Source organism: Macrosteles quadrilineatus, unplaced genomic scaffold, assembly GCF_028750875.1.
Source record: "Macrosteles quadrilineatus isolate MER2022 unplaced genomic scaffold, UCM_ALF_1.0 Scaffold_2__2_contigs__length_208266976, whole genome shotgun sequence".
Classification (NCBI taxonomy): domain Eukaryota; kingdom Metazoa; phylum Arthropoda; class Insecta; order Hemiptera; family Cicadellidae; genus Macrosteles; species Macrosteles quadrilineatus.
Window position 1 is genome coordinate 192,501,979 of NW_026542595.1, and position 17,793 is coordinate 192,519,771.

General features: G+C 32.4%; 1 protein-coding gene across 1 annotated transcript; it reads right to left on the reverse strand.

Annotated features, from left to right (window-relative positions):
- Positions 1-7,749: 7,749 nt before the first annotated feature.
- On the reverse strand, positions 7,750-16,091 carry LOC128986505 (NAD-dependent protein deacetylase sirtuin-3, mitochondrial-like). Its single transcript, XM_054406908.1, has 6 exons — positions 15,979-16,091; positions 14,184-14,341; positions 12,794-13,032; positions 12,258-12,403; positions 9,282-9,401; positions 7,750-8,726 (listed from the first exon to the last, which is right to left on the reverse strand). The coding sequence occupies exons 1-6, from the start codon at positions 15,991-15,993 to the stop codon at positions 8,529-8,531; spliced, it is 876 nt and encodes a 291-aa protein (XP_054262883.1). The 5' UTR covers positions 15,994-16,091; the 3' UTR covers positions 7,750-8,528.
- Positions 16,092-17,793: the final 1,702 nt, after the last annotated feature.

A 17,793-nucleotide genomic window follows, 5' to 3' on the forward strand; every position in this document is an offset into this window, starting at 1 on the left:
CTTGGTAATTTTAACTGATCGAAATGCTACATTTTAAGCAAATTAAAAAACTTAAGTAGCTTCCTAAAGTTAAAAAGGTTAGACTAATTTGTGAATGCAGATTTAATTTTTTATTAAAGCAGTTTCAAATTTTGTTTTTAAACAATAATAAAAACAATCCTGTGTGTCTATTCTATGTTTAAGGACTTTTATGTAAGAGTTAATTAAAACCCCAAGTAGAGAGATTTCAAAAAGGCCCTTAAAAAACAAAAGGTCCTCTCCGTTGACATTGGATAATTGAGAGAAGTGGAAAGAGAGTTTGCATTGGGATATTGTAACGGATTAACACTCCTGGCTTCCTTTATATCAGTAAAAGTTGTACATTTTTCCACATAATTTGTTTTAAAATAATTAGTTATTCTTTACTGTAAATACTAAGAAATGTAGATAGTCGGTCGCTTTTGAAAATTGGCACTATTTTCATTAAGTAAAATATCATTATAGCCAATTATAGCCAGATAGTGATTTACTAAATCAAATCTTTTAAACTATATGTTGGTATTTTCATAGTTTTACGATAAAATGTATAATATACATCAATAAAACAATATTATTTCTTACTTATTGGCTTTATGTATTTTTTTTTAATAGCATGGTGGCCTCTTTTAATATTAAATTTTCACCTCCTCACATTTACGAACCCACGGCATCACTGCGTCGGTTTCCCAGTCCATTGAGTCACCGACACACTGTTCTGCCTAAATACTAACTCGAAAACTATTAAAACAATACATCAAACTTAATTAAGTTTTATTTTAATAATTAATTAAGTTGAATTTTAATTTAACTTTAATTAATTTAACTTAATTCAATCAACTTAATTAAGTTTGGAATTAATTAATTGATCCAACTAATAGCGATTTTCACCAACAGGTCGAAGTTCAAAGACGGTGGCAACGTACGAAATCGGACCGTTCGGTTAAAAATCATAAAAACCATCTTCTTGTGTAGCTTACAATCAAAAAAGCTCAATTTTTATTTGACAAAGTGATTCTAATTTAATTTAACTAATATCTATACATTAATCAGTGATAAATTTGCATGGATAAATTTTAAAAATTAGGGCTCAACGAATCAGTCCAAGATTTTTATTTATATGATTATTTGTGGCTGTTATAGTCCAGTCAAAATATATAAATTGATGACCCAACCCCCGAAAAAATTCAAAAGTTTTAAACTTTGCACACATATTTCTAGGTACCCTAGGGAAGATTATACCAAAAGTTCCCATAGATATGAGGCGAGCTCTAGCAGCAATTAGTGAAAAAGAACACCTTATTTGTTTTTGGCAGAAATCTGGACAATCTGGCAGAGGTCGGAGTTAAATGATACTGTGTACCAAATGAAAGAGCATGAGATTTTCAACGAAAATGATTTTTACATTTTTATTTTATTCCTAATGGTTACCGAAATATAGGTCCTTAAAAAATTGAGTTTTTTCTCAACGAAATACTGTACCTACTTTAGTTTGCACCATTGTTCGCACCCCGAAAGTTTAAAAAAAAACCTAATGGTCATAACTCGGTAGAAACAAAATAAAAGAGTAAATATTCTTTTGAGGAGAATTTAATGATCCTTCATTTGGTATTTAAATATTTAAATGGAATCTACAAAATAAAGAAGTTCATCTCGTTTAGAGACCTCCTCTCTTTTTGGACTAGTGGATCTACAGCCTATGGTCAACGCAGAACCACTCATTTGCCAAAGTATCACTAAGATTTTAGTGTTTCGTGGGTTTTTGAACCTAAGTTACGAAGGCAGAAATCACTCAACCTATTCACTACCGTAAGGGGGTGTTTAATAGAGATGCACAACGAATACAATCAACTAGACGATTATAAAAATAAAATATATCACTGACTATATACCATAAATATATATAAAATATGATGGTATATATCTAGTATATATAGTATATAGTATACAGTACATATAGTGAATATATATAGTTTATGGCATATAGTCAATGAATATATAACAAAATAACAATTTGGATATTATAAGAAATCTGCAAGTAGTAAACATACTGTTTGGCACCCAAAACATTTATTTTACCCAAATTTTAAGTAAGAAACGCAAGGTAGTGCAAAAGTTTCATCACCGCTAGCTTCGGCTAATTATCGTTAAACCAACTCTGGCTTGAATAAACATTGAGAGCAACTCAACATCGCAACGAATACGTTTGTTTATTTTTTAAGAAAGTTATTTTCAACTGTAAGGTTTAAAATTGAAACAATGTCAACCTTTTTTACAGTCTCTTGTCCCAATCACCGTTCAAAAGTGTTTTTAATATGGAGTTACATACTCGGTAAGTTGTTAGTTTCAAAGATTACCTGTGAAACTACATTAGTTTAACGTAAAAACCAGTAATTACCAACTCGTTCTAATATTTTCAGTTTAGTTTTTGTGTTTCATAATTAAGTTGAATATGCCTACCAAACGTTTTTCTGTATTTTACTTTGCATAAGTATTGTAAAATGTATCGTTAAAAGCATGCTGCAGAGACATATCGACATGGATTTCAACCATTATTTTTGTAGTTATATTATAATATAATATTATATGTAAATTTGAAAAATGAATTGTAATTTGAGCCTCCCTCCCATTATCCTGTGAGCTGTCAAACATTCACAATTTTGATTTTTTTTATCGCTTACAGAATTAATAGTATAGATATTATAAAGTATAAACAAACTAACTTAGTGAAAATATCAAAAAAAATTTAACTATGATACAAATAAAACTAAATGTGTCATGCTACTGTACTTTGTAAAAAATATTGTTTCATTGAACAGTTTTCGTAAAGACATTAATACAAGACATTTATTGCGACAATGTTTAAAATGGAGTAAACGAGAAAGGTAACGGATTGTGCTCATATGTTCCTGTCTCCTTTAGAGGACAGGGATACTTCAAAGTGATATTTTACGTTACACATTTGAGTGAAAATTTAAAAACGTACGTTTTCAGGAAACACACTTTGCAAATTTTTTTCCCCTTTTTTCAAAACTTTTATTATTTTTTTGATTTCATTAACATTTGAAGTTTCATAAAATGTCCATGGTAACGCAATATCTTTGGTAGTTTTTTTTTTAAAAGAGCATCTTTAGTGGAAAAACACAAAATCCTGTCACGACCATAACAGACGTTTAAATGAATATTAAAAATAGTTAATATTATTTTTATAACTATGTTTTGCTATAAACTAATTTACTTTTATGACCATTATACATTAAAAAGGTCACTGAGCTTTTAGTATATTTGGTCTTTCTAGAAAAAAATAAAAAACTCAAAAAAATTGAAAAAAAGCCAATAATATCTTTTTAAGTTTGTATAACTCCGAAAAAACTTACCTGAGACCCGAAAAATCGTTATGTTTGCATAGAGGCGTGCTTCTTTGTGTATAAAACATTGAAATATGACGATATTTTAATTTTTGAAATTTTTATGACAGAAATCATAAACGTGATGGTCAGGGACAAGCGGTACGGTCGTGAATTTTATAAAACAATCTAAATCTTTCTAAACAATCCTTTAATTATACTATTAGTTATAATAAAAATATGTGTTTCAATTGAACTAAACTGTTCAAATTACAATTATATTAAAGTTATTGTCACGACCAAACACACTATAATCCATAAGGCTGGATAGGTCGTGAAAAAACCCGCGATGGTCGTGAAACTTTGGTCGTGAAATTACGTGTTATTTGGCTCTGTTCTGGCGGTAGCTCTGCACCTCATGTTCGAGGATACAAAGTGGACTTCTAGGTTAATCTAGCAATTGAAATATCTTATAAACAAAAATTAACACCATGTCTACTTCATCGAATGACTATGTACGGTCATGGACACACCAAAATTACAAAAAACACAACCTTTCCTGTATTAATCTTGTAATTCCTCCTTTCAACTCGAAACGACCGGCACTACAATCCTGACGTACACCCCGAACTAGTCTCTAAAACCAACTGACTCCATCAACGCGAGGCTTGCCACTGTCGTGCTCCAAAGTTGAAAAATTTTCCCAAATGGTCGTGACGCCAAATCGAGGGACAGACTTATTATGTCATGGTAGTCAGTTTGCAATGACAATAAAATTATAATATGCTCCTTTTTTTTAAGTTTAATAACCATTGATGACATAAAAATATGGCTTTATATATTGCTGCATGAATAATTAGTCTAAAAACAGCGTGAAAGTTGGAAAATGTACCCTAGGGACACGTCATGGTCGTGAATTTCGAGACTTTAAAAATACGAAAAAAATACCTAGAACCTATTTAAAACCAAATAAATGTGTGTAACATGTTGCCCCCATCCCAAAAAATATTAAAACACATAATAATAAACTACAAATCCAGTAGCTACGAAGTAAAATGCCAGGGACATGAAAACGTACGTTTTTAAATTTTCACTCATTTACTGTACTAAGCCATGGAAATCTGTTCCCTAACTTGGGAAGGAAAGTGTACTTAACATAATAAATTAATTATTTTTACGAACTAAATTCTTGATTATTACTACTTTAGTTACATAAATATTATAATTGTTAAATTACAATTACTGAATACCTATGAGGTCAATATTCTTGTTTGTTTTGTGACATGTTCCTGTATTATTTTTCTTCATAATTTATTTATTTTTATCTCAATGTGTTGCAAGTGTGATTTGACTGTGCTTCTATTCAGATAAACTCTGGCTTTTCTTTGATACTGTTTCCAATAGATGAAAACAGAAGACTGTAAAATTCATCCTTGAATATTGAAGAAACATTTAGTTGAGATCAGTACACTTAAATGTAACAGGAAATTTAAAAAATCTTTAGATTTAAAATAGAATGAGAGGTCTACCTCACTTGCTGCATCTTGTGTTGATGGTAGAATATATAGTTTTTATATAGCTGAACTGTAGCATAAACTACTTTTACTTATTGTATGCAATAAATGAAATTTCAGTGTACACAATGGGACTTAAGATCAGTACCTATTATGTTACTGTATATACAAGTACAACACAAGCTGTTTTTTAGTATCAATACTGCATTTCATGTCTTACATTATTTTTAGTTCATTTTCTAGGGGTTTTTTTTACAAAATTATATAAAATGAATATAAAGTTAGGTTAATTCAGGAGGGGAATTTTACAGTCACAAGAAAATTCATATCTGTATCTCAAAATTACTTTCAAAATATTTAAGCTAATCTCAAACTTGGCTGCCTTACTGTGCCAGTCAACCGTTAATTGCCAATCGAAAAGCACACCTATAATCAATAATTCAAAATTTTAAAAACTATTGGCAATAGCTTTTTAAGTAAAAACTTCTAAAATTTCATAAAATCCAATATAAATTATAACTATCAGGATATAACAAGACACAAATTCATTTTTAATATCAACCCATTTCATAGTCCTGGAATGTCAAATATATTTTCATCAAAGCTTGACAAGATAACTTATTACTTTCACAGGAGTTTCAGGTGAAATCAAAGGAATGATATACTACACAATAATTACAGTCCATCCTATATATTTTTATTAAATTAAATTATTTGCAGTGGAAACATTTCAATAATTATCAAAGTTTTATTTTTTTAAGCTATTGAATTTTACAAACCTGACAAGTATGCATACGGTACTTATACTAGTATGCATTATATATAGATTTTCATAAGATGATCTGTGTAGCTTTTTACTGACAAGCTAAGCTTTTTCACTAGTGAGTATCATTTATTTAAAGTCCAATGATCAGGAACAGCTGGGTCCAGTTTTGAACCACCAAAAAGCTACTAACCTTTCTCAGGATCGATCTGATTTCCTATTCCTATAAAGTTATACAATCATAGTAAAATCTGTTTGCTCGAGGAACAATGTGTAAAACGTAGTCATAGTGATTTTTTAAATACCCATTGACATGCGTGAAAATTATACGACTTATTTATAATGAAAACATAATTTTTATCACATCGTACATTTGTATATGTTAAATCTAAATTCAATTAACAGCCTATAACATTTGGACAAAAAGAATTTAACATAGAATGTTTTTAAATATGAAAAGTTTCATAGAGAGAAAGAACTCCTGAAAAATAACGTTTGAGAGTGGTATTCGTTGCTTGAATTTGATTTTTGTTGATTGTAAAATCACATTTAAAAAGGTGCAAATACCTGCTATTAAGCAATCCAATATGCCCAATATATTGGATTGCTTAGTATCAGGTATTTGCACCTTTTTTAATATTATTTGGCAATCCGGAGGCTAACACCTACAATGTAAAATCAAGTTAATTATTACGTGGATTATTACAGAGCCGTTCCATCAGGATAGGTAGAAAGCAAGTTTCCCGTTTTGTGGATCTAGAATCTCATGCCGTCCCAGGTGAGAAAGGGCCAAAAACCAAGATTACTACACAAACCCATGGCTAGAAAACCACAAAGAGGAAACCCCATCAAGGACCGTGTAATAAATCCTTAAAGAAAACTTCAATAACAACAAATATCGGGTAGGAAAACACAGTGGAGATGGGTGGCTCTAGCGAGTATGATCATACTTTATAAACACATTCAATTATTTCATTTCCAATTTTTAAGGAACAGAATGGGTGGAATAGAACCCCAAAACACCCAAACTCCCAAAATACCCAAAACCAGTTCAGTTTACAGGTTAATAATATTTATTCACATTTGCTAAATTCAGTTGGGATAAAATACCAAATTAAACTCTTGGCAGGAAACTCATTAAATATAAAGTAAAATTCTCTTTGACCCGCCCTCTGCTCTTTTTATGCACCTCAGTCCCCTCCAGAAGCGGTTTTCTCTTAGATATGAGTTTCATGCTCTTTTGACACTTTTTATTCGTCTTTAGAAATAAAGAGTACTTTGTGGTAAGTTTTAAACGTTTTGATTTAAATTTTAAAGGCTAATTAAAATTTAAAAAAAGAACGTATTGTAAGATACATTTTTATATACAGTAAGTAGCAACAGGGAGACCGAGTATTGCTCGGTTGTGGTTAATTGGGTTTAATCGTTAAAACAATATAATATTGTAAACAGACACATTTGATTTTTTATTAGTAGGGGGAATATAGTAAAGAGACGTCACTGTGGGCACTTTTTCCCATAAGAATAACGTGTTGGATTTTTTTAGCCACGTTTTTAAAAATCCTGCCCACTGCCTATACATCCCTATACAAATGTCCTATACTACTGTCCAACCCCGTAAACATTGTTATTTTCCTACTCTTTCCTCAAAAAGTCGAGCAGTAAAATAACTTGCATAGGGTTTTCTTCTAAGACTCGTGGACAGAGCCACGATTTGTATACAACAATCGTCTTACTTATCTCTGTGGTCTACTTATATTTACTAATCTTACTTTCCTATAATCTCTATATCCATCCAGCTGTTAGTTCAAACATATTATATTGGACTAAAACAAACCCAAGATTTTAAAGACCGCTCTAAAAAATATATTAAAACATCTAGTATTTTACTATGTATATATAAATAATCTGTCATCCTCTTACCGACTAAATGAACGTATCAATTGATTTAGCGCTTATCATTTAGCGGATTTCACTATAGGGAAGATGCTATTACCGTAGGAAGCATGGAAAGACTTGGACCCAAGACCGGTGGATTTACTTTTTACTTTTTTGTTAAATCACAATACCATTTAATAGGGAATAAATATGACATGTTTATGAAAATATTTTATTTAAAAACCATACAGACAAATTGAAAATTTGCGGTGTCCACAGCTTTGCTACATCAGGGGAAGGGTATTATCTATCACTAATGTTAAGTTAAATTTGAAGCTAGGTGATATTTAAAGTACATCATGTATATAAAACCCCATATTAATGCCTTACGTTTATTAGACCAATGTCTAATTTAGAGTGCTTTTATTTAACACAAATATTATGCAAAAAAATGATAGCATACTGGTCTTCTTGAAATGTTACTTTTATAAATTGTATCTAGTGTGTAGCTCAAATTATAAGGATTTTGAATTTTTAATCTCAGGTCTCTTTGTTCAGTAAGTAGGCATTAAAACAGAAGATTACGTCACAAGTCCACCTTCGCCAAATTCATACTCATCAAAATGTTTGAAAAAAGAAAACTGTGTGACAATATAATGTCTCATCTTTTGGAAACTAACGCTATTCCTCTTCAACTAAAAATAAGTAGAACATAGAATTAAAAGGACATAGAAGTTAATAATCATCATTTCATTGAATTATTGTTGACCTAGGACATAAGACTGGATGAAGGAGACAAAAATTGAACTCCTGACTTCACTAGACCTGTTCTAATGCCACCGATAAGTCATGCCTAAAATAAATCTCACAACACCAATGGAATAACATTTTGCATTTCAGGAAGCCCTCCTTGGGTTGCAACAGAGATTTAACATCTCATATTTGATTTAAAAAATCAAACAACTAAAAATAAAAAAAAACCAAAAGGAGTGTTAAGACCCCTGGCTTTTGCTAATGGAGCTTAGTCAGGTTTTGAAGCTCAGCCAGCCAGCCGAGCTCTGCAGCTAGGAGCTCAATCTGCTGCACAATATCTCCCAACATTACGCCATCTTGCGGACGAGCTCCCAGCGATCCAACCTCGTCCCTGTTGATAAGAAGCCTTGGAACCGAGTAATCCACCATGTCTGCCAACCCCGCAAATGGATATACCTGCAAAATCAAGACACAATACCTTTTTTGTAAAATGTACATCCACACTTTTTTAATAAAAGTTTGCTAGTTTGATCATGAGAAAATCAGTATCTTTTTCATTATTTTCAACTGGACCTAGCCTCTAAATTAAAATCAGAGACTTCTCAGCCACTTTTGATCCATCTGTGACCAAAGCATATCACAATAAGAATTTCCCAGGCCAACCATTTCGATCCTACCAGATTCCACTGATATGCATACCCAAAGAAAAAATTAAAACCATAAAATTTAAGTTTAACTTCAAAACGTGATGAACCAAAAACAACTTTAAGCCATATTTCACACAATTTCTTTCTCATTAAGCATTAGATAAGACTACATCGAAGCTAATCCTTGATTTAACATTCTGTCTCTGTGTCCAAGTAAATGATGAATTGCTCAAAAGTAGGATTTTTTCTAGATATGCAAACCCTAGTATATTTACTGATAGACAAATTCAGACATTGGACAAATAATTCAAAATTCAAACATAAGTCTATCCAAGTTTAGAGTACCTTATAAAAATGTACAAACCACAAGGGAGGTTCCAATGATAATGAGAAAGTCAGTTTGAAGTGTGTCAACTTGTGATAATTCTCCAAACCTCTGAGGGAGCATTTCTCCAAAAAATGTTATATCAGGTTTGACTAGGCCCTGAAAAGAACACACTTGTCAACTGTAGTCCTCTATTAACTGCTTTTACATAATTTGTGCCAATATTTATTTATTATTTCTATAAATGAATAAGGATATGCCTTTTACGTGTCTTATATCTACAAAACATTTTTTGAGTGAAAATTTAAAAACGTACGTTTTTAGGAAAAACACTTTGCAAATTTTTTTCCCCTTTTTTCAAAACTTTTATTATTTTTTTGATTTCATTAACATTTGAAGTTTCATAAAATGTCCATGGTATTGCAATATCTTTGGTAGTTTTTTTTTAAAAGAGCATCTTTAGTGGAAAAACACAAAATCCTGTCACGACCATAACAGACGTTTAATTGAATATTAAAAATAGTTAATATTATTTTTATAACTATGTTTTGCTATAAACTAATTTACTTTTATGACCATTATACATTAAACAGGTCACTGAGCTTTTAGTATATTTGGTCTTTCTAGAAAAAAATAAAAAAACTCAAAAAAATTGAAAAAAAGCCAATAAAATCTTTTTAAGTTTGTATAACTCCGAAAAAACTTACCTGAGACCCGAAAAATCGTTATGTTTGCATAGAGGCGTGCTTCTTTTGTGTATAAAACATTGAAATATGACGATATTTTAATTTTTGAAATTTTTATGATAGAAATCATAAACGTGATGGTCAGGGACAAGCGGTACGGTCGTGAATTTTCTACAAAAATCTAAATCTTTCTAAACAATCCTTTAATTATACTGTTAGTTATAATAAAAATATGTGTTTCAATTGAACTAAACTGTTCAAATTACAATTATATTAAAGTTATTGTCACGACCAAACACACTATAATCCATAAGGCTGGATAGGTCGTGAAAAAACCCGCGATGGTCGTGAAACTTTGGTCGTGAAATTACGTGTTATTTGGCTCTGTTCTGGCGGTAGCTCTGCACCTCATGTTCGAGGATACAAAGTGGACTTCTAGGTTAATCTAGCAATTGAAATATCTTATAAACAAAAATTAACACCATGTCTACTTCATCGAATGACTATATACGGTCATGGACACACCAAAATTACAAAAAACACAACCTTTCCTGTATTAATCTTGTAATTCCTCCTTTCAACTCGAAACGACCGGCACTACAATCCTGACGTAAACCCCGAACTAGTCTCTAAAACCAACTGACTCCATCAACGCCAGGCTTGCCACTGTCGTGCTCCAAAGTTGAAAATTTTTCCCAAATGGTCGTGACGCCAAATTGAGGGACAGACTTATTACGTCATGGTAATCAGTTTGCAATGACAATAAAATTATAATATGCTCCTTTTTTGTAAGTTTAATAACCATTGATGACATAAAAATATGGCTTTATATATTTCGGCATGAATAATTAGTCTAAAAACATCGTGAAAGTTGGAAAATGTACCCTAGGGACACGTCATGGTCGTAAATTTCGAGACTTTAAAAATACGAAAAAAATACCTAGAACCTATTTAAAACCAAATAAATGTGTGTAACATGTTGCCCACATCCCAAAAAATATTAAAACACATAATAATAAACTACAAATCCAGTAGCTACGAAGTAAAAGGCCAGGGACATGAAAACGTACGTTTTTAAATTTTCACTCTTTTACTGTTTCTAAATGTGTCGATACATGCTAGTTGGTAAGTTGCTATCGACTCTAGACTCTGTTTTTTGATTGGTGTAAGCAGATGTAACCAAATTAATGTCACATTGCACAATGTGGATCAAAAGCCAAAACCTTATGATCCGTAAATTTACAGTGCTACCACTGTAATTTTTTACTTTTTTAGCGAGTTTTTCTAAAGGGAAGTAGCTATTGCCGTAGGTCTCATGGTAAGACCTAGGCCCGAGACCGATTTACTTTTACATTTTGATGTCCCCAGAGGCCTAAGACACCATGTGTTAAAATTTTTATATATGTTTGTCCGGCCAGACGATAACTTGAGTAATATTTGTCCGATTTTGATAAAATTTGGTTTAAAGGTGTAAGGTGGGATAAACTTAAATGAGTTTGCGAACCAGCATAATCCGACCATGGGAACGGGGTTTAACGGGGGGTTTTATGGGGTAAAAATGGGGCTTTCTAATTTTTTACCCTTAAAACAGATAATTTTTCAATTTTTCTCCAGACCTTTTTAAAGAGCTTAAAAAAACAAATAATGTAGTACCCATCATTGTGTTTTTGTACTGTCATTGGTTACGGAGAAAATTCAAAAAATTGTTAACTTAAAATTCCCATGTTGTTCTTTTGGAGAATATTGTTAAATGTTGTAGTTGGCTTGTTTATGGATGTATTTTGATCAAACTTGGCGGATTTATTTATTTCATACTAAGTTATTGATATTTTAATAAAGAAACAAACTTTATTAGTTTCCCTGAAGCAGCTAACCTAGGCACTCATTTAACATAAATGTTAATTTAATAGGTTAATTGAAAATCAATCCAGGCAAATGGAAATTCGCTTAGTTGGCAGGTTTTCTGCAGCAGGGGTATTTATTATTAGACTTTTATTTTCTTCAATTCATCATCAGACCCACGCTTGCATGCGATGGGCTAAGGGCCCAGGAGATAATTGTGCCCTTCTACACCTAAACTGTGTAGGAATCTTTCTCTTCCTTTCGCCCCCAACAAATTTAAAACCTCTGGTCTCCCAAGAGGCCAAGAGGGTTGTCAGAGGCTCAAGGAAATGATAAAATTCTCCCAAAACCTGGGTTGAGATGGGTGCAATTATTTCTCTAACCTATTCAGTATTGCATAACATGCAAATTGCGGGCCTGCCTGTTTATTATAGCACAACTTATAAAAAATTGTAATATTATAGAAAATTTGTAAATGTAAACATACCTTGCACTCCTCACACCTTGGTTCTTCCCCTGCCATGATAGCTTTTCTAACAATTTCTGAATCTTGTTTGGCGTAACACCTTATACAAGAAGCCGTGGAAAAACTGCCATGTGCTTCGACTAGATTATCATTGTTCAAACCTGCCACTGGAATTTGTAGAAAATTGCGTAAAAATATGGAGTTAATATTACGATTCTGCAAAATTAATAATGCAAATTCTTGATTGAATCTAGCACATTAATTTAACTACAGCGACCCAGTATTTGCACGGAAAAGCTTATTCTCATATCTGTTGGGTACGAGACAATTAATATAATTGGCACAACGAAATTGGAAACATTTAACTAGTATGGACATTTTTATCTTTTAACATTTGGTTGGGTACAAGTGATTTTGTCCAGCTAAGCAATTACCTCTGTAAGCTAATATTCTTCTAATAGCATATTCATATTTTCAAAATATTTTCTGTCAATCATCTTTCTACAATAGCTAAAGATAAAAAAATAATCAATAAACTTACAAAATATCATAATTACATCTTTCTAAGCCATCTATATTCTGAGTATACATCCTCAAGAGTTTTCCTTTTTCTTCAAGTAGACGAACAAAATAATGACCAATGTTCGGCTTTATGTTACCGGCTCCTGGATAGATTGCTTTGGCCAGGTCAAGAAACGGTTTTGGGTTTTGATTGTAGAAGTGCAGATCGAAAATCGCCTCAGGGTACGGTAGTTTGTATTTTTGTAATTGACTATAGAGCCCTGAATCAGGTGACCTGAAAATTGAAGCTTTTAAGTATGACTGTAGAGATCGGCATATAAATTATAACACGAAATAGTTGTACTTAGGCCTACATAAGCCAGTTGTTGAACAACTATTTGAGAATTATAGTGGGATTTTAAAAGAAAAGTTCCTCTGACAAAATAACTCGTTCGGTATTTAAAACACTTTACGCCTAGTGTCAGTAGATTAATTTAATGTACAATCCTGTACAATCTTTTACTGTAAGAATAATTTTAGCTTTACATTTTAAAGTAGTCCTAAAAAACAGTAGGCTACCTTAAGACCAATCAAATTGTATGTCTAAAATTTATTTCATAGACTAAATAATTAATACTGGTCAAGCTGTTTGGAACAAAATGTTAAAATTGGCAGAGTATAGCTGTATGAAAACTATTTATTACGGAAGGGTTAAACATTTCTGAAAACTAAATCCTTTTTAAACACTCAATTGGGCACCTTGATATTGACACACCTTTGGGAGCATGCATAGATTACCAGTGGCGGTCCCAGGATTTCATTTTGGCGGGGGGGACTGGGGTGTATGGAATGTCAAAAGAATGAAAAAAGGGGGTGCGGCCCCCTCCCCCCGGAAAAATGTGGAATTTAAAGCCTAAAACGTATTTTTATACGTATTTGAGCTCTATGCTCAAAGCTAGTAGTATTTGTGTTATCTAATAAAATAAATAATATTTCGGGGGGGGGGGGATAGGCCTATCTCTCCCATTCCCCCCCCCCTTTGGACCTCCAGTGTAGAGTACCTTAAAACCTTAAAAATGTGTACATGTGTAAAAGTTTCAACATCAGTGTTTTAGTGAGTAAAAACTGCGCCCAACTCTCAAATGATCAAAGCTTAATAGTTTAAGCTTTAAGACAGCAGATTTTAATAATGTAACAAAGCTACACAGGTTTTGTACTCCCTTCTACACCTAACTTACATAATATTCAGCTTAAAATATTCATCCAAGTGTCTGTTAGTTGTTCTCAAGGATTGATTGATTGATACCTACACAAAAGGACGAAGTTCTAACCGAACCGATTTGATTGGGAGGTAGGCTATGTATGAGTATCACACAGATTTGTCAAACGCGACATATTTGGACAAAATTTATAGTGTTTGTGAAAAAAGGTTTTTTTAGGACTTACCTGAAATCAGGAATGCCACTAGGTGTACTAAGACCAGCTCCCGCCATTACAAGAATGTTTTTACTATCATGTTTGATTTTATGGACAATATCTGGTAGTGTTCCCGTTGATAATCCTCTGCAGAAACTCTTTACTATTATTGCTATTTGAACAGATCGCTGGAACACAATAGCCTATAACTTAATAATTTGCAAACAATTATTTTTAGATTAATAATAAAAGAATCAAGAATAACTTAGGCCTATTTATTGGTCATAGACACAGAATACAGTGTACCTATTAACTTTCGTCACAAATGTAAAGAAACTATAGTAAACAGCATTGTCAAACAATATATAAATGGACTAACTTACTGGCTTAGAATTAGGCTACATAATGTACATCTTTGGTACTTTCCTGTTAAAGGGAACATTCATTATTATCGATGAGTTTTTTCGATATATCGAAATCTTAATTTTTGATCCGATATTATAAGCCGAATTAAATCACATCAGCTGCTGACAGCTACAATAAATAAATAACTTATTGTTCAATATCAACATGGATAATTAAAAAATATATAATATTATTGGAATGAAACTGTTCTAAAATAACCTAACTTAACTCAAACTTGCTGTAACATTTTAAAATTCCGTTTGATATACCCCATGCCTTTTCCTATAGGTACGTAGAACCTCATAATCTGAACCCCCGTAATCCGAACGTCCACTCATTCTAAGGCCTCATTGAACTGTACTCCATACACAGTATGTACAGTTAGTTATTTATATACAACGAACGTAACATAATTGTTTCTGTTGTAATGTACAGTACTGTTTATTCACTATGTTTACAACTATATTAAATAAACACTGTATTTTACTTAATGAAGAATTTTTTTCACTTTTCTTGTAACAATTTAAGAGCCATTTTAGCCACGTTTTAGCTATTGTTATGTAAAAACAACAATTTGTAACAACAATTGTAATCCGAACTATTCAATCATCCGAACTACCCCTGGTCCCAATTAGTTTGGATTAAAGAGGTTCTAAGTTACTGTATACTATTTTTGCCTAACAAGATGCGTTTTAAGATATAAAAACAGAAGTATGGATCGTAAAGGAAAACAACAATATAAATATACTTATCCAAAAAAAATCATCCACAGTAATGAACACAAACTGACACACAGCCTGCTGCAGCAAATCATGTTCATATCTGGTAGAATTATAATAAAACTTATTGTAGCCTGCAGGATTTGGTCCCTCGCGGCTGCACTTTACTTGACGTCCTACACTCATTCGATTGTTTTTCGATTCAATATTTTCATTCGATATATCGTTTGGTTAGTTAGGTTAGGTTAACCTTACCTAACTAACCAAACGATATATCGAATGAAGCAATCGATTAATCGATATATCGATCGATATTTTCATTCGAATGAGTGTAGGACGTCAAGTAAAGTGCAGCCTCCCTCGCCTGTGTTAGACCTCAACTTGCTTTGTTTTACAATGGTTTTACTAGGCTTACTGTATGATGGAAAAAGTTGATTTTCAAGTAACAAGAGTCCAATTTCTGCTGAAAAAACTTGCAAACATTTAATTTTTCATCTCCATCATATTTAAACAAATATATTGAACAAAAACTTTCAGTAACTTATCTTCAATTGTATCAAGAGGGTTCATTGGGTCAATGAGTCAACCTAAATTAATTGAATAGGAATATAACTTTGTTCACCATATCCATTCCTCGGCGATTATTTTATATAACCCCCAAAGTTACAACATTGATCCCCCTGCATTTTACTTTTACTTACCAAAATAGACCTCATGTTATGTTCAGTCTGACAGTGACAATGATTGAGTTTAGTTATCTTATCTTATCTTTTGTTTTTGTAGTGTGTTGATTTTTGACAGCAGTTAGTAGTTGAAGTGAAGTGGTAGTTGACAGTCTGTATAGCAGAAGCAAAAAATAGCATTAAAAGTAGTTTTTTTCTTTTTCGCTTTCATCTGAGCGAGTGGGCTGTTTTCGATCTCTACCATGCTGCTCGAGAGTTCACTGTTTATACCTGGTTGGCCACATATATTTACCCCAGTAATTATATTTTATTTTTATTAATTTACCTTTATAAACAAGGAAATATATTGGCCACAATCTAAATATATTCTGAACTACTACAATGTGTATTTTTAGTTTCATCTTCTCTACTTTACTTTGATAAATAATTCTAACGGTTACATCAATTTGTTATAATAGACTAGCTGAACCGACAGACGTCGTCCTGTCCCAATGTGGATTTATCTCAAATCCAAATGCTCGTTCATTTTCAAGATGAGCTCGTTCGCATGGCTCAATCACGTCATGAAGAAAAGATTATAAAATCATGCAAACCTATATCACAAAACGGTAGGACACAAAATACAGCTCAACAAGTACATATATATGTTTTCTCAATCCTTTGGGTGCTTCATCCGTGGCCAACCCTGTTTCGGGTTAGGGCATTGCTTGATCGGCCCCAAACAGAGAAGAGTCGCCTTAACCTTCCATTTCATAAAATCCGTCAAATCTTTAGAATCAAGAATCCTACTTTTAATTAACAAAAACAACATGCATCACGATATACCACATCTATGTTTCTTACTAACAAAAATCTATTCACCATTGACTTATCTGGAAAATAAGATTGTGTTTACTAATGGACAACCACTAACCACAGAGAACATTGAGGTCTCATGGGTAAAAAGACCCAGACCACCTTTTCGGCAAGGAAAAGACATCCGTTTCAATCGCGGATTACTCCTCTCATACTGCGCATGCGCGAGTAACCCGTTCCGTGGAACTGTGACATATATCAGATATCAGATTTATCTGCTACAACGTGTATACGGGTAAAACAGTCACACAGTACAATGAATTGAATATAGCACGGTTGTTCCTTTACTTTTACCAACTAGTCTGCGCTTTGTTTTTACTTTAGTATACTTTCTGGTTCTTGCTCATATGTTGGTTTATTATTTTAGGATCTCATGTGCAAGTCCTCCCCCTCACTTCTCAGCTATATCTATATCACCATTAAAGTACTATATCTGCGATATCACAATAAAGAATTATGGATCTAGGGCTCAATAAAAACTTGAAAGTAACATATATACTTTAAAGCTAGAGACATAATTTGTAAATTAAACTTGAATATTAATAGATTATTAGGCGTATACCAAAACCAAACTAGCCTAGACCTACCTCAAAATATCTACACTAATATTATGTAAGTTAAGTTACGCCAGTTAAATATTTACAAATTATTGATACTTATTTTATAGTTTGTTCTGAAACTAAGTACTTGATCTTGATCGCTCGACACTGTATGTTCGGGTCAGGCCTGCATAAAGTTAAATTAAACTCTTGTTTAACAAAATGTAGTGACATTGACTATAATGGTATAAAGCGTTTGGAATAATAAAAGGAATGTGAGAAGTTAACACGTTGCCTACCAGCCGTCACACTCCTCTGTGTGAGGACTCTATAGTCTGACCTGGTAGTGAATGTGTTAAGTTAGGTCATAGATTAAACATAGTATGTTTAATCTATGGTTAGGTTCCTTTATTTGTAAATTTGTAACACAGAGATGAAG